General features: G+C 55.9%; 1 protein-coding gene across 2 annotated transcripts; it reads right to left on the bottom strand.

Annotated features, from left to right (window-relative positions):
- Window positions 1–6340: 6340 nt before the first annotated feature.
- POMGNT1 (protein O-linked mannose N-acetylglucosaminyltransferase 1 (beta 1,2-)) lies at window positions 6341–22432 on the bottom strand. 2 transcript variants are annotated; one of them, XM_061344915.1, is made up of 22 exons: window positions 22316–22432; window positions 21195–21383; window positions 18191–18299; window positions 17687–17802; window positions 17340–17405; window positions 16787–16900; window positions 16036–16153; window positions 15638–15736; window positions 15013–15140; window positions 14388–14458; window positions 14022–14097; window positions 12517–12600; window positions 12342–12383; window positions 12206–12264; window positions 12017–12089; window positions 11595–11723; window positions 11148–11273; window positions 10924–10988; window positions 9874–9918; window positions 9565–9700; window positions 8973–9082; window positions 6341–8724 (listed from the first exon to the last, which is right to left on the bottom strand). In XM_061344915.1, exons 2-22 carry the CDS (start codon window positions 21303–21305, stop codon window positions 8622–8624), a joined length of 1980 nt encoding a protein of 659 aa, XP_061200899.1. In that variant the 5' UTR covers window positions 21306–21383; window positions 22316–22432; the 3' UTR covers window positions 6341–8621. The 2 variants fall into 2 exon arrangements, with proteins under 2 accessions (XP_061200899.1, XP_061200900.1); XM_061344916.1 differs by lacking the exons at window positions 14022–14097; window positions 14388–14458.
- Between the last annotated feature and the right edge of the window lie 54 nt (window positions 22433–22486).

Genomic DNA, 22486 nt, shown 5'->3' with positions numbered 1-22486 from the left:
GACACTGAGTCTGTACATAGCGATTTGGGGCGGGTTTTGAAGGGGGGGGGAGCTGCTTGGTCTGTTTAAGCTGATGCTGGAGGGAGATAGAGCAGCGCAGGGGCTGATGAGGGCTGCTGATCTGGCAGTGGTACAGCGATGCCTTGATAAACCCTTGCAGGCAGGTGCTGTGCCTTTCCCATGCTGTCCCCACTGTGTCCCTAAGTGGGGGCTTCTCTGTGCCCCCCTCATCGCTCCATTGAATCATTGTGGGTGGTATCTACGCTTCCTATGGGGCTGTATCTACCCCTACACACGTTTCCTGCCGGCCCTGGCCATGTTGTCACCTACATGAGGCACTGGCTGGTCTGTGCCCCTGCCCTGGTGTGAAGACAGCCCTGCTGGTCCCTGTCCCACCATGGCTGAGCCCTCCCCATGCTGTAAAGGAAACCAATTAAACTGTTCATCTTGGATACAACCCTGGAGCCGATCCCGGTGCTGCTTCAATGAACGGCCTGTGCCTGGGAGCACCGCGGGCTGCGGGGCTGCTTTGCCTTCCCCATCGCCAAGAGCCCCATGCAGGCTCCTCACCTGCTCCGGTGCTTGGAAACCAGCAGCCCCGTGTTTGCACAACAGCCGGGAGTGGCGGGGGCTGCCACCAGCCTTGCAAAACAGCCCTGCCCTCCGCCACAGCCGCTGCTTGCTCAGCAACGTGGGTTTAGGGACTGGGCAACAGCCTGGCTTGAAGGGCAGGGCTGGTTACTGGGGGGGTTTGGCCTCGTGTCCGTGTCCCCATCAGCCCCAGGAGCATCAAATGAGGTGGTACCCTCATCCCCCAACTCCATCTCTGAGCATCTCCATCCCCCAGCATTGTCCCACTGTCCTTCTATGGGGGGTGATGGGTGGGTTTGCAGCCACCCTCTTCCCCAGCATCACTCCCTTGTTGCCTTTGGCATCATGCCCCCCTTGAGCATGCCTCAGTTTCCCCATTTCATAGAATCATAGAATAGTTTGGGTTGAAAAGGACCTTAAGATCATCCAGTTCCAACCCCCCTGCCATGGGCAGGGACACCTTGCTCTAAACCATATCACCCAAGGCTCTGTTCAACCTGGCCTTGAACACTGCCAGGGATGGAGCATTCACAACCTCCTTGGGAACCCATTCCAGTGCCTCACCACCCTTACAGTAAAGAACTTCTTCCTTAAATCTAACCTGAACTTCCCCTGTTTCAGTCTGACCCCATCACCCCTTGTCCTGTCACTACAGCCCCTGATGAAGAGTCCCTTTCCGGGGACTTGCTCATTTCAAACACGAGGTGGTTTGGGGTGGCTGTTCTGCTTCACCCCCTTTCTACCATGACATTCCCCACCTCCCTGCTGTGGGGCAGAGCACTGTGGGGCGGTGGCGGTTAAGGACAAGGCGATAGGCAGTGGGGCAGGAGCCCAGTGTGCAAACATTGTCCCCATGCACTGCCTTGCTCCAGCACCCCCTTATCAGCTCCTGCGCTGGGCACGGGGCTGCACCGGGGCACGGCTGCGGTTCCTCAGGGTGCAGCACCTCGGTGGCACCATCCAGCACCCAGTCGGAGGCAGCAGGGTGGCAGCAGGACAGGCGTGGGTGCCTGCTCCCCACCCCAGGGTGACTCAGCCCTGGGGACATGGGTTCTGGTCCTGCCCCATGGAGAGGTGCGTGGGGAAACTGCTATAAAACGGCTTTCTCTTCCTCTTCCTCCTCACTGGACACTGGTTCCGACCATAAACAGTGACCTCATGGGTGACGTCAAGCCTTCTAATCCTCTTTTCCCTCTCTGGGTACGCAGGAGCCCGGTGCTGCCCAAAGCCCTTCCTGGTCATGGTGGCCAGGAGCTGGTTATCACCGAGCCAGGCACCGCTGGGCACATCTGGCCTCGTCCCTCTCTGCCCCTGCATGGGGCTGCCTTGCCAAGCAGGGTCCTGGCAAACGCCCTGTGCCATCACCCAGCAGGGTGCAGTGGGATCGGGGTGATTCCCGGCTGGTCGGAGGCTCCTGGTTTCACACCTCTTCCTGGCCATGGGGTTTCCCCACTCAGGGCAGGCCGTTTCTGCGGCACTGGATGCAACCACAGCTTGGTTCCTGCCCTCTGCCCGCTGGGGAAACCTGCAGGACCAGTATCTCCTCCCGGATGCAATTCCTCCCCATCACCCTTCCTGGCTCCCAGCTCCCCTGGCAGCCCAAAGGGTGGCAGTGGGGCAGTGGGGGGTAAACCTGGATGGTGCAGCAACCCCTGTGCTTCCACCGTGCCACTTCCCTCTGCTTCCCACTGCCCAAGCACCTCCAGAGCTGCCGGCATCCACAGAGGAACCCATCCCGGCTTGTCCCGCACCAGCCCTAGGATGCACCCCAACATTGCCTGGGTGCCACCGGGCATCTCTGCACCTTATAACCCTTAGATTGCCTGATCCCTCAGACTGGCACCCCAAAAAGCTGATCGTTGTGCCATTGGAGACTGAGGCCAAACGGTTTCCAGGGGCACACTGTAGCAAACTCAAACTTCCTTATTGTCCCCCCACCCTGGAAGGTGTCCTTGGGCTTGAAGTGCCCTGCATGGCAGGGTGTGTGTGCTGGGATGGGGTTACCCTTTTCCACCCATAACACAGGGTTGGGGACAGTCTGCCTCTATGGGGACTGCAGGCAAGCAAGCAGCATCCTGCCTCCTGCCAGAGCCTGGGCTCCTGCTGTCTCCTTCCATGCACCCCGTTGTGCACCCCAGTCCATGGGGTGTGCCGTGCCCCATTCCACCACGGGCAATAGCCCCCTGTGAGGGTGACAACTAGCCTGGCCTTTGGAATGCGGAGAGCTGGTGGGGGTGAAGGGAAGGGTGGCTGAGCCCTTCTCTTGGGTAGGGTTTGCCCCTATCTTGGATGAGGAGGTGATGAGGATGGTGTGGAGAGACCCGGTTGTGTGTGGGGTGGCTGGGAGCAGAGATGGGGTCACTCTTAGGGTTGGCCCAGCGTTGCTCCTTGTGATCTGGGATTTGCTTTGCATAGGGAAATGGGTGCATGCAGACCCCAGAGGCACTGGGACAGTGTGGCATCTCCAGCCTCATCCGGTCTGCTGCAGCCCCACGAATCCACATGGGATGGGGACCAGCCCAATGCCACCATACTGCCCACCCTGCAGCAGCCTTGGAACATCTCTCTACTGGAAACAGCTTCTTTAAGAGCCCATGTAGGGAATTTCCACCTGCTTGGAGAGCGGGATGGCTCAAGGGCAAGCTGTTCCCTCGGAAGCAATAAGGAAGGGGCTGGTGTGCGTGCTGGAGGCTGGGTGGATCCGGATCCTCCATTGGCTTCCTACAGGGCAGCATCCCCATGGGCACAGGGTGGGGAAAATGAGGAGCTGGAGCTCTACAGGGAAGGCAGACACATGAAGAGCTGCCTTTCTCCCCCCAGCAGCCCCATGGGGTGCCTGTGCACCCATTGCTCCGCCACGATGGGTGCCATGCACCAGCCAAAGCCCCAGGGGATTTATGGGGTGCGTTTGCCACCAGCACTGCCTATTCTGGGGCACAATGGGCAAACATTGTGATTTAGGACATGAGCTGCCCTCTCCCTCCTGGGAATGGTGTCGGTGGGGGGACAGGGTTATCCCGAGAGGGAGGAGGAATCACAGCTCTTTGGGTTTGCGCTGGTAAAGGGAGTGAATGGGAAGCAAAAGCCAACTCATTCATCACGAGCTGCCCAAGGGATTTTCCCCCACCCACCATAACAGCCTGGCCATGACGTTCCCGGATCTGGCAGGAGAGGACATCCTCGAAGGGCATAGAGGAAGAAGGGAGGCCCTGCACCCTTTCCCCAGCACCACCTTCCTCCCTGGCTTCCCTCCTCCTCCTCCCTGAGTTAAACCCTCCTGGGTGCCCACCCAGCCCCAGGGATGCTTTCTGGGCAGCTCCGTGTCCTGGTTAATGGTTGGGTTACCAGAGGTGTGGGAAGGGCTCTTCGACAGCAGCAGGCAGGAGCTGACAGTGAACGTGAGGGGTTAACCATTAACGTGGTGCTGAGCAGCACACAGCGTAATAACCATCACGGGGACCCAGTTGAAGATTAATTTGCCGCTGGGCTTTGTTAGGTGCGGGCACAGGAGGTGGCAGCAGGGGATGGGGACAGGGATGGGCTGGGCACAGCCAGGACCAAGGGGAGAAGCCAGGCAGAGCCCCTTGGGCACCCTGGTGTTGCAGGGCTCTTTATAGTGCAAAAGGTGCTGCCTGGGGATCAGCACCCTGAGCTGGATGGAGGTGGCCTGGGCACAGCATCACTGCCTCCTCCCGCAGTGATGGGGACAAGGGACAGCATACCCTAAGCACTGAGATCCCTCCATCCCGCATCCCATCCATCCTTAGCTGCTATCCTGGAGGACAGTGGCTGGAGGGTGCTTCCCCCTATCTGTGCGGCATGGAGGGATGGATGCGCCATGGGAAGGGCCAGCACGGACTTTGTCTCCCACATCACAGCCCATCATGGGAGCTCGGGCACTCCCTGCCCCTCCAGCACAGAGATCCCCACTGAAAAAGCATAATGCATACAAATAACCACGGCCAGAATTCATGCAGCATTCCCCTCCTCCCCCGGGCTCCGGAAAGGTCAAGTTTCATGCCAAGGCTATTTTGCCTTTGTTTAATTATCAGCCAGCTCCCGGGAAGCGGAGCAGCCCGGACAGGTTCTCTTTTGTACGGCTGCACAAAGCCAGGAGGCCGGGCGGCAGGGGGCAAGGGAGACCTGGGAACACACAGCTTAGGGGAGGGTGTGCGCAACCTGGTGCCACATGGGGCTAAGCTTAAACCATGACACCATGGGAGGCAGCTCCTGGGCAGCCGGGTATGCTCCAGCACCAGTGGACTGAGCTGGGAAGTGAGCAGGACCCTCACTGATGAGGCAGGATGAGGAGGGACCTGGCTCCTCAAACAAGCTCCCCAGGACTAAGCTCCTTCAGGCAATGAATCTTTGCATCATCACCACCCAGGGGGTGATGTGCTGAAGCTCTCCATCAGCCTGCCACAGGCACTCCCCTTCAAGGGGGTTAACCTGGTTTTAGCATCATCACCCCATTTTGGGAAGAAACTACTGTAAATACGGGCTCCTCGAAGTGGGTCTTGAACCTCAGCCCACATCACCCCTAGGCTTCAATCACAGCACCCTGGCAGGAGCTCAGTGCTACAGGGTCTTGCCTCAGCAGAAGGTGGATGTGGATGCTGCCAGGAGGTGAGATCCACTTGACAGTGCCAAGTAAAGCCCCTAGGGCTGGGCAGAAAGGCTCTGGCAATGGGATGCTCCCCTTGAAAGCTGTGCCTGGTCCCAGGGAGGTGGTGTCAGCTTAGGAAGCAGCCCAGCCTGGCTGCAGGGAACAGGAGGCGGCTGGTCCGGGATGCAGGTTGTGGCTGGTCCGTGCTGGTGGCTGACGCTCTTCCATTGTGGTTTTGTTTGTGTCCTGTAGTCTCTGCCCCAGAAGTGGGTGCACCCCAGCCCTCCCAGGGCTCCCTGCCCCACAGAGGCAGAAGTCTGGGGTGATCTCCCGGGCTGCCTGCAAAAGTCACCCACACAGGGCTGACCCAGAGGGTTCCAAGGCTTTGTTCTCATGGCAGGACCAAGCCTGCTCCTCGCTTGGCTTTGCTGCACCCCTGCCCACACCCATGCTGTGGGGAGGAGCAAAGCTGCTGCCCTGCAGAGGTGGTTGTGCTGGAGGTCCCTCCTGCAGCCTTTGCCATCCCTGGCCACAATTAGGGTTGAACAACTCAGGAGCAGGCCAGGGGGCTGGCCCTGGTATGGCATGACCTGAATTGTCAGCTCCAGCTGTGGGTCTGATGGCAAGGGCCCTGTCCCCTCTAACTAGGACATCCCTCCTTCTGCTATGCCCCAGGGCAGGGCGTTCTTACTGCAAAACCCTGCTTCTCTCAAAGGAAAGAAACCCAAACACATCAGGGAGGCCGGAACTGCAGCTCAGCCCCGTGGGGCTCAGCCTGCTGGATGGTGGGGTACAAGCGCCAGCGTTGGCTGCCCGCTGCTCCCCACCATAGGACAAGCAGTCACTTCACCCTGCTGCCCCCCTAGGGCACACCAAACCCGGAGCCAAGGGCGACAGGGCTCTCAGGGGACAGCAGTTGGAGGTGCTGGGGTAGCGCAGGGGCTGGTTCTGGCCAGCAGGTCCTCGGGCAGCTGGTCTGAAGATAGAAGTGATAACGCCCAAGGAGGAAACAGCTCACAAGCACAGCACATCTTGGAGGACCTCTGCTGGCACAGCCCTGGGCCACCAGGAGCCCAGGTGACACCAGAGGCCAGGGAGCCGAGCCCTGGGCCATGCAGAGGGCAGGTATGGAACACACGAGGCTCAACAGCTTTGCAATGTTTACTCCTGAAAAAATAATTCAATTCAGAAAGCAGCAAGCCCCGGGATGCCCACACTCCCAGCCCCACCACGGCCACCACACCAGAGCCTTACTGGGAGAACAGGGAAGGATGGAGAACAGCACCAGTGGGCCCATTGTAGTGTGCGGAGAAGGGGGATCTTGAAGTCCACCAGTCAAATCCTGCTGTTGCTGAGAGAAGGGAGCCCCAGCCCCTGGTTACTGCAGGGGAGCTTGGGTTTAGCCATTCCCTATCCATGGGACCACTCTTCCCAGCTCCAGGAGGAGCTAAGAGGAAGGTAAGCCTGAGCCCTGCCAGAGAAGAAGGGAAAGGGAGTGCATTTAGTTTCAGGAAAGAGGGAAACTGGGCCTTGGGAACAAGAGATGCTGAGGAAAGGGCATCATGGTGGATTGCTGTAGAAGTCTTCCCAAAGCAGGGTATGGGGAGCAAGCTGCTTGCCCTGGGAAGAAGCCTGTCCCTTTCCTGTCGTGCTGAAAGGACCTGCTCTACCCATGCTGCCAGAGCAGAGCCCCAGCCAAGGGCAGTGCTGGTGGTGGCAGAGGACAGGGTTGAACTCAGTATCGCAGTCTCAAGGTGCCACCCTGCACCCTCCTGTTCCCTTCCTGCATCCATCCCTGATGCTGGGTCACACTCAACCTGTGCTGTGGCCACACAAGGCTCATTGTGGCCACACAGAAGCAGATTTCCTGGGTTCACAACTATTCATTTCTATGCTGGGCAAGGGAGGAAGGAAGAGAACAGAGGATGGAGCTGGGGACAAGAGACAAACCTCCCATGACTGCCCCTGCGCAGGCTGGGGGCTGCCAGCTCTCCAGGCTGCTTTCCTGCTATGCTCCCCTTCCCACAAGCAATAAATAAATAAGTTAGTGTAGTGTAGACCCCGATGCTCAGTTCACAGTGAGAAACCGAAGGGGAAGAGCCCCCGTGACCATAGGGAAAGGGCTGAGCAGCAAATCCTCCTCCCAAGGGCAAGCCAGAGTGTAGCATCCCTGCCCAGTGCTGGGGGACCGGGCAGAGGTCTCTTGCTGCACGGATGAGATACACTGGTGTACTGAGCAAGAGGAGCAGGGCTGTCCCTAGTAGGGGGACACACATTAGTACCGAGTGGCTGGCGATGGGAGGGGGCTCTGGGGTCCTTCCTAAGGCACAGGAGGGGGAACAGGGACCCCCTCCCTCTGCATGAGGGGTGTACCACAGCAAGAGAGCCAGGTTGCCCATTCTGGCTCACCTCAACGTACCAAGGATGGGGATTCAGAAGAAATCCCCTCTGTCTTCAGCAAAAGATGGGGGTACCTGGCCAGGGAACAGGGAGAGACAGGGTACAGTACCACAGCGAAGGACCATCAAGGAGCATCTCTCCATCCAAAGGAGAGGGCGCGACTGTGTCTGCTCACATCTCACTCTCCAAGGCACTTTCACCCCCTCTCCCACAAGTCGGGGGACAGGGCTGCTCCCCCCAGAGATGGTGGGTGAGGACAGCCTGAGCTGCAGCACAGAGCCTGGTCCACTTCCATCTACAGCCACTTCCGGCTCCCAGAGCTGCAGAGCAAGGAAAGGGGCACCTGACAGCTCCTCGTGCTGGGTATGGGCTGTCCCCTTCATTCCCACAGTAAATCCAGCTCCTCTTCAGCATTTCCCTTTTGCCATGAGCTGGGCTGCACCAGCTGCTGCAGCCCAAGAAGCAAAATCAGTGTGCGGGGAGATGCCCAACCCAGCACACAGTCTTCAAGGTGCATCCACCACGCAGGAGAGGAGACAGAAGAGATGCTGGAAGATCTCCTCTTCACCTCTGAGCACAGAACCAGCCAGGCAAGAGTTAATAAATAGCACCCAGCTGACAGGCTGCAGCACTTGCACATGAGCATGCTGCCTTCTCAGGACTTGAGGACCAAAAGGGGAAGCTGAGGCGTTTCTTGAGGCCCCCTCCAGTCTGCAATTGAGCATCTCCTTCCTCCAGCCTTGCCCAGCCAGGGGGCACAGGGAGCAGCGTTAGTAGTCCGTGTTAAAAAAAGGAAGTTCCTGGGATGGGGGGTGGCGTATCTACAGGGAGGAATCCCCATCCCCTGCTAGGGAGAGCAGGGAGACCACAACAGGGGGCTGGAGGGAACCCAAGATCTCATTTTGCAGCCTGAAACGGGAGCGTGTGTCCAGTCACCAGCCTCTGAGAACTGCCTCTGATTCTGACTCTGCACCATGGGGGTCCCTGGCTTCCCCTGGTCCCCTTCGCTTCCCCGCTGCCAGTCTCACGTCTGCTCTGCTGCAGCAACTGCTGGCACTGCCGCTGCCCCCTCCTCCTTGGCGGGGGGCTCCATGTAGATTGGTGTCACTGATGAGGGCTTCTTGGACCTGCAGGTGAGAAGCCTGGATGGGAGCAGGCAGGGGTGCTGGTCCCCCTCAGGATCCCAGCTCCCAATAGCACTGCTTCCAGGCATGATCTTCCCACTGGGGCATCCTTCAGCCCTGGGCATGTATCCCATCCCCTCCCACCACAGTGGTTAAGAAGGAGGGTGGTATGCCCCAAGACTGGGCTGGGGCAGAAGTGCAGTGGACAGGGGACAGAGCCATTACCCAGGGTGCCATGCCCTGATACTCACGAGTAGGGGGAGGCAGGGACCCCCACGACGAGGAAGTGGTTCTTCTTGCGGAAGAGCCGCCACAGCCCCTTGTGGTTCCCCCGGACGTCCAGGTCCCAGATGTGGAGGCACTGGGATGGTGGGGAGGGAGGAAGAGGCATCAGAGCCTGGGGACAGGCACCAGGGCCAGGGAAAAGCCACCAGCCCCACCCTCACTGGGACACAGCAGAGAGGGCTGACCTGCTTAACTGGGGTGGCACAGGGTGGCATGCTACCAGCCACCATCAGTAGCAGGAAAGGGGGGACTGCTCCCATCCCTTCCTTAGGGCATGTGGTTTGATCATCACTTCTAGGAAAGTGATGGGAACTGCCAGACAAGCTGCTATCACACACAGAGAGGTCATAGACTTCTCCACTGAGACAAGCGTCTGCTCTGGATGACCCAGTGCCTTCTGTAAACACCAAGAGCTTCAGCATCACCCACTGACAGCAAGAGTCTATTTGGTGAGCTGCACCCGTTTTCATGGGCAAACCCAAAACCAACAGCCAGATGTCTCCCAGTGATGTCAAGACCAATGCACGGCTTCAGATGGGCCATGTTCAAGATGCTCACCTTGGCAAGCTGAGTCCAGGTGGTGAAATCTGCTTCCTGCTCCATCTTGATGAACATGACATAGACCCTGCCCTCGGTGTCAGGCACAAAGGAGTCCTCACAGGGGTTCTTGCTGTGGTCCAAGACCTCAGCCTCCCTGCAGACACAGAACAGGGAGTGAGAAGGTATCCCACCTCCTCCCTATCCCCAGAGCACTGCAGAGTACTTCAGACAGGCAAGCAGCAGCTGGGGCTGCCAGGGTCACCTCCCCTCTTTCTTCTGTCCTGGTTAGTTTACCCAGTGTCTCCCAACCTTCCTGCAGGCACATACCCCAGGAGTCGATGAATTTCGGTCTCATAGGCATCCTTCCTCAAGCTGTTGGAGGAGGAGAGAACACGAAGATAAGGGCAGAGTCACAATTTGGTAAGCACAGAATATCCCAAGAAGATCCAAATTTAAGACTGACTCAGTGTAACATTAAAAGGCAGGTTGGAACCAATAAATGGAGAGCAGAGACTGCCATGCATCCTGGAGGATGTGGCAGCAAAAACATGACCCTTGAACATGTCCATTGGAGCACACCATAGCTGAACCTGAGCTCACAAAAACCATTGCAAAGATTCCCCAGTGAAGGCCGGTGTGCTGGGGCTGGAGGTTATGGCTGCTCTTCCAGAAGGAAGGGATGCATTCCCAGCACAAGGGGACAAGGGTCAGATCAAGCCCAGAAAGCCAACCGTATCCTGGGCAGCATCAAAAGGAGTGTGACCAGCAGGTCGAAGGAGGTGATCCTGCCCCTTTACTCTGCTCTCATGAGACCTCACCTGGAGTACTGTGTGCAGTTCTGGTGTCCTCAACATAAAAAGGACATGGAACTGTTGGAACAAGTCCAGAGGAGGCCACGAGAACAATCAGGGGACTGGAGCACTTCCCATGTGAAGATAGGCTGAGAAAGTTGGGTCTGTTCAGCCTGGAGAAGGCTGCATGGAGACCTCATAGCAGCCTTCCAGTATCTGAAGGGGGCCTATAGGGATGCTGGGGAGGGACTCTTCATTAGGGACTGTAGTGGTAGGACAAGGGGTAATGGGTTAAAACTTAAACAGGGGAAGTTTAGATTGGATATAAGGAGGAAACTCTTTCCTGTTAGGGTGGTGAGGCACTGGAATGGGTTGTCCAGGGAGGTTGTGAATGCTCCATCCCTGGCGGTGTTCAAGGCCAGGTTGGACGAGGCCTTGGGTGATGTGGTTTAGTGTGAGGTGTCCCTGTCCATGGCAGGGGGGTTGGAACTTGATGATCTTAAGGTCCTTTCCAACCCTAACTATTCTATGATTCTATGATTCTAAGCAACTGTTTCATCCAGATCCCTTTCTTACCAGCACTCACCTCTCCACATTTTTAAGCTGGACATTTGGAACTGTGTTGAACTTGTGCTTCTTGAAATAGGCTTCCTGGGAGGAAGAGAAAGGGGAGGTAAGGAAGGAAAATGGGGTTCGGTCAGGAGTCAGCAGTACTCGGAGGTCACCTCAAGCATCCCTGCTACCTGGAAAGGTGACCAAGTTAGAGCTCAGCACGAGGGTAAGTCTTGGGGGCTGAGGGAGGTCACTCACATGGAAGTAGCCGTTCATGTTGAGCCCCACGATGCCAAAGTGGTAGGAGCGGGAGATGTCAGGGATGATGCACTCCCGGCCCTTCCGCTGCTCGGGCATCCGCATCCACATGTCCCAGTCCCAGAGCTGGGGAGGAAAACTGCCACTCAAGCTTGGGGACACAACTTGGTAGTGTGGCCATCCAGGGACCTCTCTAGCTGCCCACACCAGCTCTAGCCCCTTTGGCTCCAGCCTGCCTGGGTTGTTCCAGCCAGGTCTGTGTCTGGTTATGTGGTCCTCAAGTTGCTGTCTTTCCCAGATCCATTCTGCTCGGGCATCCTTCCCAGCAGAAGCTCAGGGAGAGCCAGAGGCTTTCCAAGAGTTGTACCCCCCAGGATCTGGATGATCAGAGACTGCTGATGAACAGACATGGGGATGCATAAGAAAGGATCCCTCTAAGGTACTCACCTTCTCAGGGGTTGGCCACTTCGGCTCCAGCTCGTCCTTGTACAGGCTCTTCCGGAGCACCCAGCCCAAGCCTGGCATGGTCTCCACACGGTACAGGAGAGAGGGGTCCTCAGCTGTGTGCTCATAGCCCTGTGATATTATGGGAAGCATTCAGCACCCTGAATACACCTCTACCCCACTGAAAAAGGATGCATCTTGTTCCACGGAGGCTCTCAGCATGGGGAGCAGGGGACAGCCACTGGGAAAGCTAGGACAGGGTGATTTGCAGGGGTGCTTCTGAACAGCCCAGGGCTGGGGAGACAGACCCACTTAGGATGATAGTGGTGGGACACCCTGGTTTCAATTGGAGCTTGGACCCCAGCCTGACATGGGAACAACACAGGACAGAGATATCCCTGCTCCACCATCCTTCCCTGACCCACCTGGTCGTTCCAAGCCGAGATGCAGTACAGGCTCTCATCCTCCTCCAGAAGGTGTATGGACTGGCTCAGAAAGCTGAGGAAAAAGTTACCCAGCCCCTGGTCAAACAGCATGGCAGGAACCTGGCCTCTCCTGAGCAGTCAGAGAGCTTGTAGGAGATGCCCTACCCAAACAGGGACCCACAGCTTTACCTGAAGAAGTCAACAGAAATGTCAAGGTCTTCCTCCAAAACCACGGCAAATTTAGCATCCTGTAGGGGAAGGAGAACATGAGAACGATGGAGAGGAACAGGACAGAGCAGCTAGTCAGGGCAGAGGTCTCACTCACCGGGAACAGGTTGAAGGTTGCAGTCAGACTGGCTTTGTAGTGCTACAAGAAAAGACAAGATTGTTGCCCAGGTTACCATCAACCTGGCACCGATGCAGGGGTAAACCAGCCTCCTTCAAATGCTACCCCAAACCCCAGGAAATAACTCTTCCAGGGTCTGGGAAAGGTCTCTCACCTGAGAAACTCTGGCATTTTTAATGCTGATGGGAGTGTGCTGGATTCCTGAGAGGCCAAACAGCTCCACGACATCCATCGGCTCCTGCAATGGGAAGGTACAAAGCTCATCAAATGTGTGGGTCTGGATGCATCCTCCTCACCCTCTGCCTGTGTCAGCTCCCTGGGACAAGAAGAATATGCCTGTGGGATGCCCTGCACGTGGCTGTCCCTCCTGGGGACAAGTGTAGCTTAAAATGAGGCTGTGTTCTTGACCCCGCAACAAGGAACTCACCCAGCTCCCTTGGCCCTTCAGCCCTAAGTACTGCCATAAGTTTCTGTTAGCCCATATAGTCTGCAAACCCAAAATTGTATCCAAGAATATCTGAAGCCCTAAAATTCCCAGTCCCCCACTGACAATGCAGAAAGAAAACAGGTATAGGCCGGAGCACATATTAGCTGCTTAATGTCAAGACCACAATCAACTTCATTTTCTCTCACAGTTGCCAAGAAAGAGACCTATCTGCACTGGGGTTAGAAGTAATCACGTTTGGGCTGACATCTCTACCCCAAGAAGGCCTCACCAATGCCTTCTCTATCCCCTTATTGTCCATCCCACCTCCTAGCCACAACAGAAGGATCTCCCATTCCCTGGTATCCACCATGACAGCATGGCTGCCCCCTCATAGCTGAGGGATGCTGCTCCAGTTGCCATGGCAATGGATGCTGCTATCTTTAACCACTCGGATGTGCTGCAGCAAGAGCCTGCATAAACAAGACAGCTTCCTCAGCCCCACAACCTGGCAGTGGTGGGAGAGGCCTGCAAGGGAACAAGCCTGTTCCCTTCCCTATCTCTATCACAAGGCAACCAGACAATACCTCATGGGCTGCTGCAGAGATGAGGGCTAGCAAACTTCTGAGACCTACTAAGGTCCCACATGCCTGTCCCAGAGCACATCCGATTGCCAGAGCACCAGACTGCAGTGGGATCCTCCAGGGCTTTATCAGGTTGAGCTGGCAGGAAGGTCATTGCCCTCTAAAGGGCCGGTTCTCCTTTACCTGGCTTCAGCTTTTATGATGCTTGTGAAAACAGACTGTTTTGGGTCTCCTCACCTCTCACTGAGTGGAGCTGGACAGGCATGGCTGCACTGGTTTCTTCCACTTCATGTGAGGGAGCTGGACACAAGGTGTTACACCCAGACCTGCTCAAAGGGCTGGTGATACTCATCAAGTGAGAAAAGGGGATGTGAAGAGCCCAGCAAGACCACCTTATTCCTGTAAACCAGCCCATTTCTGACATGGGGATGTCAATCCTGGGCTTTGGAAAAGGCCAAGGCAGCTTTACCCACACTCATGGCTTGGCTAAGCTGACTGTGCAGGAGTGTGTGAGGAGCAGTGCGACCCACAGCAGGAGGAAGGGTGAAGGGGCTCATTGCCTGCCACCCGCTGAAGACTGGGACCAGCACCACATCCTCCCAGCTGTGGGACCAAGGACCTGGCTACAGGGACTTCTGAGAGTGCTCTCACCTCGTAGTACCCATCAATGAAGACTGTGATCATCTGTGGATTGACTCCCTGAGCCGACAGCAAGGAGCGCAGCATCCTAGGGAGAGATCAAGGGGCCTGAGCACAACACAGCCCTAGTGGGCCCAGGCCATTCAGCAGAGGATTATGGGTCCCTTGGGATAGGGGAAATAGGCATGATTGGGAAACAGGACCTACTACCCCAGGGCTCTTCCCTTTCCCATGGCAAAGAACCCTGGGAGCTGTTCAAACGGGTCTCCCCATCCAACCCTGGGAGGAGGCTGGATCCTGCCAGCAGGACAAAGGGGAGAGCCTGGGCCATGCCTGGTGGCACAGAGCAGAGCAGTTGTGTCCCCTGGAAGTGCTTACCTGTACAGGTAGTTGGGGCGGTTCCCTGCAATAACAGCTACAGGCACATCAAAGACTTTATTGTCTTTGAGCTGGAAGAGAACAATGTGTGTGAGTGGGGCTGGGAAGGTCAGGCCAACCTAAACGATCCAATGCCACTGAGAGCAGGATTCATGGGGTAGGGACCAGCATAGCCCTGCCCCTTGGCTCAGGACCATACCAACCAACCAGGATTCCACTTAGCACTGCTGGAGACCCTGTCAGCTTCCCTCCCTCACCCCACCTCAGACTCAGATCCCAAATCCCAGCTTGCATCCACCTGGAGACCTTTGTCCAAACCCTTCATCACTGTGCCAAGGACAGTCCAAAGGCTGTAACAGCTGCTTCATCTCCAAATGTAACGGCTCTGCTGCCTACACTGATGTCCCTAAAGCCATGGTACTCTGGGAGCTAAGGCGAACTCCCCTTCCCCAGCATGACCCAACCACATGTATTTTGTATTCACCTTACCTTTGCTAGTGCTAAGGGCTTGCCCAGGCTCAGTTTGCACCATTCAGCTGGTATTTAAGGACAGGGCTCTGCAACTGAGCTCCAAACACACCTGGTCCATCCCTGCCCTCCCTGCATACTCTGCCCCTGCACTCACAGGATCAGGATTGAACTCAATGGGTGTGGGGTCTTTGCAGCTGCAGACACTGCCATAACCTTCTACTTTGCTGCAGAACCTCTTCCTGCGGCGGTTCAACTCTGTGTCAGGCCAATGGCACTCAGCATCTAGAAGCATCAAAGAGAAAACACAGACTGCTCATCCCCATGAGCTCACCTTGTGTGCTCCAGGCTGCACTGCCACATGCATGGCTCTCCCTAAGCAACACTTGTTGCTTGTTCATGCCAGATGCCAGATATAACCCCAGTAAGCCATTCAGAAGCCTTCCCCATTATACAGCCTCTCTGAGCAGCAATGGGCCCTGCTCAAGGCCAACAGTCAGAAAAGATGGACCAGGCCTGGTTTGAACAGGTGACAAACAGCCAGACCACATCCCTGCTTCCCCATCCTCACCTTTCTCAACAGCCATGCCTGGAATTGCCATGGAAGTCTGAAGAAGGGAAGCTGGCTGCATTTTAAAAATTACCATCCCCATCTCAAACACCCTTACATCCATCCTGGGATCCTGCTAACAGACCTACAGCTTTGACTCAAAACCATCAAGAACAGCAGGCAGGCATCTCCCAGAGATACCTGGCACCATGGAGCACGTATTGCTTCCTACCTTCCACGGATGTCAGATGAACTTCTGTCTTCAGCAGTACAGGGTCACCCCACGTTGATAGGGCAGGCGACTTGGCGTGTTTCTCCCCGTATACTTCCCCTGGAGCAGGGACACAGGGTCAGGACTGTCTGCAAGGGCCCATCCCCGCTGTGTCAGGGCATGAACAAAGGCTGTAGCTCAGGGGGACAGCCTGGCACCTTTTCCCATGGCCTGTGGTGAGCTGCTGAAGGGACATGCTCTGGCTCCTTCCCCACCCTCACCCCCAGGAACAGAGTTGCCACGCTCTGTGACTTGCTCCCTGCTCTTACAGCATGTTGGGGATGGGCTGGGTTTGTCTTCACCTGACTTCTCCCACCATAAGGAGCCACATACGCTCTCCCAGTCTGTGCAAAACTCACCTCCCTTCTTCCCCACAAATGTCCACATATCTCTCCAGCTCAGGAATGGTGCAACTTGGCTCCCCAGGCTTTTCAAGACATTCCTGGCTGTGTCCTTAAGGTGAAAGGAGCCTTCATCCTGGAACAAAACACAACCCTGCAGCTGAGGCCTGGCTCCTGATGCAGACAAGGAAAGTCTCCTATGAATACTAAAGAGGTACAGAGCCCACTCCTACCCTTGAACCCGTTCAACCACAAACCTTCAAGAGCAGGTTGCTAAGGTCTCTGTGCCACTAAACCTAACTGTAGCTTCACCATGACCCACAGGGAGGTCAGAGTAGTTGCAGACTTCTGCTTCCTCGAGACCAGATTGTTCTCAAGCGGAGCCATTTGTTCAGCAACACTTCACACAGCTAAACCTGAAACCCTGAAGCAGCACAGTACTGCTCACACAGCCATCTAGATCCAGAAGGGTTCCACCATATCCTTATACTTCCTTATGTCCATTCTCAACCTAACCTTTGTTTATTGCTGCAGGCTCTCACACAACAGCTTTTTGCTCTCCTGCCTTGCTGAGCACACAGCAATACCTGTAGTAGCAAGGGGGAGCAAGAGGACATAGGTGGTGATCCAGCCAGGGAGGCAAAGCCCAGTGAGGATGTGACATTTAGCCCTGGGAATGCCTGACGACATTCGGGAGACAACTGCCCACATAAGCTTTAGGGTGCCCTGACTCGAGATGACTTCTTCTTTTGACACTAAGGCCACATACCTTAATGGTGAAGATGAGGATCCGGCCCCGGGCAACCATGTTAAGGAAAAGCACCATGGCTTCATCTTCATGGGGAGAATAGGTGTCAAAGACCCTCTTGGCCATCACATGACCCTGTTGGTATTCAAATGTCAGATGCATCTTAAATGGTATATGGGCAGCACATGCAATGCTATGGAAATCCATCCTGGAAGCCTCAGGTCCTAAGTAATACAATGAGTTACTTTTCTGGTATGCCAAGAATTTAGTCCCCAGGCAAGCTCAGCCCCTGGGGCTTCACACACGACATGAAGTGCAACGAGGTCCATAGGACAGCACCGTGCAACCTCACAGCTCCTCTCCTGCCTGCTTCCCAAGGGCAGCCAGAGAAGCACAAGAGAAACACTGCCGGGACTATTGGGATGACTGTGTCCTGCTCTGGCAAGTGAAGATAAACAAGCATTTGGGATCTTCTCTCCTGGCTGCCCTTTGCCTCCTGCACCCAGCAGTTAAAGAGCAAGGAGAAACAGTGCCCAGTAAGACAGACAAATGCAGACACACAGGGATGCTTTACCGTAGCCTGATTTAAGACGATGACGTGCACCCCTCTCCCCTGCTCCCGAGCCTCATCTTCCAGGATCTGCAAGTGGAGAAGTGATGAGAACCATATGTCAAGACCTCTTATTCCCTGCCCATTCACCACAGCAGAGCTCCCAGACAAGAAGCAATTCTCTCTGCTGTGACATTTTGTCTTTGCTGACGGCAGTGATGGATACCAGAGTAGAAGGCAACACAGGCCAGCACCTCCAGAGTCCTGTCTTGGCCACCACTAAAATGCTCTCACCACCTGCGCTTGAGGCTTCGCTTCATTCAGCAGTATCCACCCTCTGCTCAGCCAGCCAGCCAGCCCCTATAACTCACCGTTGTCCCATCCACAGCCACATAGACCTTCGACCTGCTGGAGTACACCTCGACATCCAAGACCTTCTTGTTGCTGACAGGGTGCCTAGGGACCTCCACATTCAGCATCGCATCATCTAATGAGGAGAAACGCATAGTCTCAATCAGCCAAGGCATCTCTAGCTTGCTTATGCTTGGCGCTAGCACAGACAAGCCTCCAGAAGGTCATGCCCACCAGGTATCCCAGCCCAATAAACAACAGGTAAGAACGCACAAGGACAGCAGTTAAGGGAAATACACAATGGCAACAGGTCTGGCCCCAGCTATTCCCACGCCAAACGTGCTGAAGCCCTGAGTAGATAGAATGGGAATGGGAACAACCTTTTCTATTAATTTTTGTTAAAACTACATGCACAGACCTGTCTTTTATACTGTAGCTGGTCAAAAGTTCGTCCTGACTTGAAGAAATTACTTCCCTCCCTCCAGCTTTCTTGCTTCAGAGAAAAGCAAGATGCTGCCCCTCACCATAGTCCTGTGCAGACTCCTCTTCCTCCTCATAAGCAGCTCTCCTGGTGTCCAAGATCAGCTTGATGTTCACAATTACAGTCACAAGCAGGAAGAGGACAGCACCTGTCTGCAATGCAGAAGACTCTGTGTTAGCAGCTTGTAAGTAACAACCCCAAATCCAGCCCACCTCCTTGGCAGAGGCTGCGGGGCACCCTAAGAGATCTTGCAAGAGATCATAACTATCTGTCATTTCCCCTGTTTTCTTCCAGGGAAAGGCAAAGAGAAGGAAATACAGGTGATGACCAAGTTTTACATTGAAACGCTTTCATCAGCTGGAGAGCATCGACTTCTTGATACATGAGAATTATCCCACTTCCAACAAATCCCTGCTTCCAGATGTGTTGAGCAGATTCCTGTTAAAATATTGCATCAAGGTTGAGGGTCTGTGCATGCAATTCAGAACTGCAGCTCCCAGAGTAATTTTAACTTCTGCTTCTCCTGCAGCATCACTACTCTCATCTCTCCCTCTGCAACCAGAGGACGTATTCACAGGGATAGATGCTGTGCGACTAAAGCAAGGCAAAGGGAAGAAGCTGAGGTCTGACTTAAGGAAACCACACTGCCCCACAGGCTGCAGAAAACAGCCCACAGCCTTATTGTCCGCAGCAATCTTCAAGGCAAGCTGCATGGATGCCAACACAGAGGGCGATAGGAAGGTCCAGGGGCTATGGAGCAGTCCACGGGAACCCCCAAGCATCACCACCTGTACTTAAACACACCTTGCTCCTCTCTTGCTCGATTTCAGTCTTTTTCCTGGTGTTTGGACCCAGCGTAAAGCAGAAACTACTCCACACTAAAGGGGCCTTTTCTGAGACAGAGCCACACAGGAAGACTTGGACCACAAACATCCCATGTTGGGGAATAATCCACCTACAGGTGCAAACTTAAAGCTGAGCGCTGGTCTGGGATGCAGGACTGAAAGACCTCAGCTGAAGCAATTTGTCTTTACTTTAGGGAGCTTTGTGACTGAGGGCCCAGGTGAAAAGGTGACAGCAGCATGTGGTGGCCATGGGGCTTTGCACAGGGACAAAGTCCCTGCCCAGCACCTACAGCCCTGCCTCAGGGTTGAGGAGCAGCTCTAGCCCAGAGCTCAAAAGCTGCTCTGGACAGTCATGCTGCAAGGGGAAGCTTTGCCATTGGACTTAAGACACAAAGCCCTGAGCAAGTATTACCCCCAAAGCTAACACTGCAGCAGGGCTCCACCAGGCTCCAGGCCAGAAGGGTCCATCTGACTCACAGCAGAGTTACCACAGAGACCCAAATCTGACTGCTATGTGCTGCTGACAGATTCATCCATGGCCCAAAAACTCTGAACCCCTGGCCTAGCCATCAGATGGTTTCCAGTTTCAACCAGGCAAGCTCAGGACCCTACTCTGAGTTTGGAGCATCTCCCTGGAGCACCTCAAGACTCAGCAACGAGTTCACAGCTAACAACGAAGAAGATGGGAGAGGCTGGTGGAGGCTGCTCATAGCCTGGGCACCCAGCAAGGGGATATGGAGACAGGTCATGGGTGATTTTGAGACTCTTCCCTAGCCCCTCAGCCCCCAGCAGCTTGCTGCTTGAAAATCTGTGCCTCTTTTAGCTCTAGGATCCTTGATTCTCTGAGGTGTGGTATGGGGTTGAGATCACACACGGGCCTGTCCTTGTTGAGAGGCACTAACAGGATCCCTGTCCTACCTGGCCAGCTACTACCTCTGTCAAGCAGCCACATGGGCTCAAGAAGTAACTGAGGAAGTTGGAAAACCAGCAATAAGACACATGACAATATAACTGTCACTATGGCATTTTGGCTTGTTGGATTTGTTGTTGACTCAGGCGTATCAGCACCTTTGGGATCTGTGCACAGAAAGCTTTTAAATAGGCAAGAATAGGGCCTTGGGCTCACAGTAAGGGGCAGGCTGCTCCTGGGGGCCAGCAACAAAGCCACCTTACCAACCTGCCTCCAGCCTGGTCAGCACTGGAGACATGGGGCAGCAGCCCTGGTGACCAAGCACTAAGCAAGACCAGCAGCTGAGTTTAGCAAGGCTGGCTTGATCAGGCCCAGCTGCTATAGACCTGGCTGCCTCGTATCTGCAACTCCGGTTTACATATTTTAAGCCCAGTTTTCATGTGTTTTAAGCCACAGCAGTGACACAAAGGAGAGAGGTGACAGCAGACAGGCTCTAGCGCACTGTCCCCAACAATGCCTGCCTGAATGACCTGGCCTGTTCCTAATCCCTGAGGACTCCAGGGGACGTTGGACCAAGCCCTCTTGTTCCTGAGGGAGCCCTCATGAGCCTTTGTGCCCGCAGGAACACACAAAACCCTTCCCTGCTCCCTCTCACAGCAGCCAACTGCCAGATCTCACAAGCTCTGCTCATCTCAGGAGCAGCCCCTCGCTGCTGTGGGCCCAAACCCTTCCTGTCCTTACACCCCCAGACACCCCCAGGATGCCGACTCTGCTGAGGATTAGCAGTTTTACAGCACAAGCACCCAAGCCTGCAGCATTCCCAGACACCAGATGCATTTAGGGCATGAGATCCTGTTACTCATCCGTATTTTCTCTGTCCACCTGCTGTGTCTTATACCAGGCTTGATTTGCAAATTAAATGGGGCAAGGGTGGTTTCCCACCGCAGGCTGAGCCCTACAGCACTTAGCATGGGTCTGGAAACAGAAGGGGAGTATTCAGTCAGGTTTCTAGCTGAAAGCTTCCCAAGGACACCTGGATAACTATATTTCCTGCCACAGCCACCCAACAGGTCCATTTCTAGCTGGAAGTTGCTGCTATAAATGTCGGATCCTTCCACGCATGAGCATAAAATCACTGGAAGTAACATTTTGGGGGACAAATTATGTCTCCCCAGCTTGTTAGGTCACCCAGACTGCCAGCAGACCCACTTCCATCCACACAGCATCTCCATAAGACCACAAATCCTGCAGATTATCCTTCCTAATCTACTGCAGGCCTGCGGGTGACTCACCTGGCACAGCTTCCGCAGCGTGCGCTGGTTCATCAGCTTGTACTTCCAGGCAAGATACCAGCTCCGCTTCTTGTGGGGCTTGACGGCGGGGTTGGGTTTCCACTCGTCCATACTCACAGGGGCTGGCACAGCCGTGTGGGGCAGGGGTCAGGACGTGTGCTGCTCTGCTCTCATGTTCATCGGAGCTACCTGTCAGGATGAGATGGGAGCACAGTGAGGGAAAGGAGTGCTTTCAAACCCTCTCCCCAGCAAAGACAGGCCCTAGCACAAGCAGTGACCATGGACAGCACTCACATACCACAAGGAAAAGCCCCATGGAGCCTCCCCACCTGCAAGCACCCCCAGCTCTGCAGGGAGCAATCCAAGAGGCCAGGCTCTGCTGGAGGACTGCAAGCCGGGTGATGGGAAGCCCTTGAACCCACGGGCCAGTGAGGATTTCTGCTCCAGTCCACCTTCCAGAGGCCACTGCAGCGCAGTGGGACCACTCCCACACTCTGGAAAGGTGGCCAAGAGGCAGGAGCTGGTGAGACCTCAAACCACCAGGCATCACGGTGTCATCACTGGCCATTATCTGCCAGCAGGGACCCCGGTGAGGAGAAGCATCCTCCCCACTTGCAGTAGGGTGGCTATGAAGCAGCACCATCCCTGCTGTGGTGCTTCTGATAGCCTAGACATGGAGCCGGAGCTGGCCCATAATGCCACCGGAGTTCCCAGCACCCCTGGGGCAGAGAGGCTGTGCCCAGGTCCAGGCTCCGTGCTGCGAGCAACCTGCCGGGCCTTGGGGGGGAGAGATCCAGAGGCCCGGCAGAGCCAGGGGCCTGGCTGTAGCACAGACCCCGCCAGCGGGGCCAGGCACGGTGGGAGCCCCCAACAGCCGCCCGGAGGGGAACGGAGGACTGGGGCACCCTCAGGGGAAGAGCGCCAGGCCCCGGTGATGCCGGGCGGGTACCGCAGAGCGGCCTAAGCACCCGGAGTGGGGGGACCCAGGGCAGCGAGGGAGAGTCGCGAAGGGGCCCCAGGCGGGGGACGGGAAGGGAGAGCCAGGCGCCGGAGGCCCAAGCGGAGCAGCAACGGGGTAGGGCCCATGCGCGGAGCCGGAGGGCCGCGGCTCCGCTACTCACGGTCCAAGCAGGGAGGCCGAGGCCGGGGAGGGCCGGACGCAGCGGTGCCTCCGCGCCGCCAACCCCGAGCGCCACCGGGGCCGCGCCGCTTCCGGCGCCGCAGAGCACCCGCGGGGGCGAAAGGGGGCGTGGCCAGCGCTATCCCCGCCCCCCCGCGCCGCTCTGCGCTGC

Source organism: Neopsephotus bourkii, unplaced genomic scaffold (assembly GCF_033783945.1).
Source record: "Neopsephotus bourkii isolate Nb327-2 ecotype Australia unplaced genomic scaffold, CSIRO-AGI_Nbou_v1 NB_234, whole genome shotgun sequence".
NCBI lineage: Eukaryota > Metazoa > Chordata > Aves > Psittaciformes > Psittacidae > Neopsephotus > Neopsephotus bourkii.
The sequence above is the reverse complement of the archived record's forward strand: the minus strand, read 5'-3'. Positions and strand labels throughout refer to the sequence as shown.

What these genes read in the sequence shown, in the direction of transcription:
- POMGNT1 (XM_061344915.1), bottom strand. Translation starts at nt 21,305, where the DNA reads ATGGACGAGTGGAAACCCAACCCCGCCGTCAAGCCCCACAAGAAGCGG. An exon ending in CAACCTTCAACCTGTTCCCG is followed by an intron (nt 12,265 to 12,341) that starts GTGAGTGAGACC and finishes CTTCCCCTACAG; the next exon opens with GATGCTAAATTTGCCGTGGT. An exon ending in CCTGGACTCAGCTTGCCAAG is followed by an intron (nt 9,083 to 9,564) that starts GTGAGCATCTTG and finishes CCACCATCCCAG; the next exon opens with TGCCTCCACATCTGGGACCT.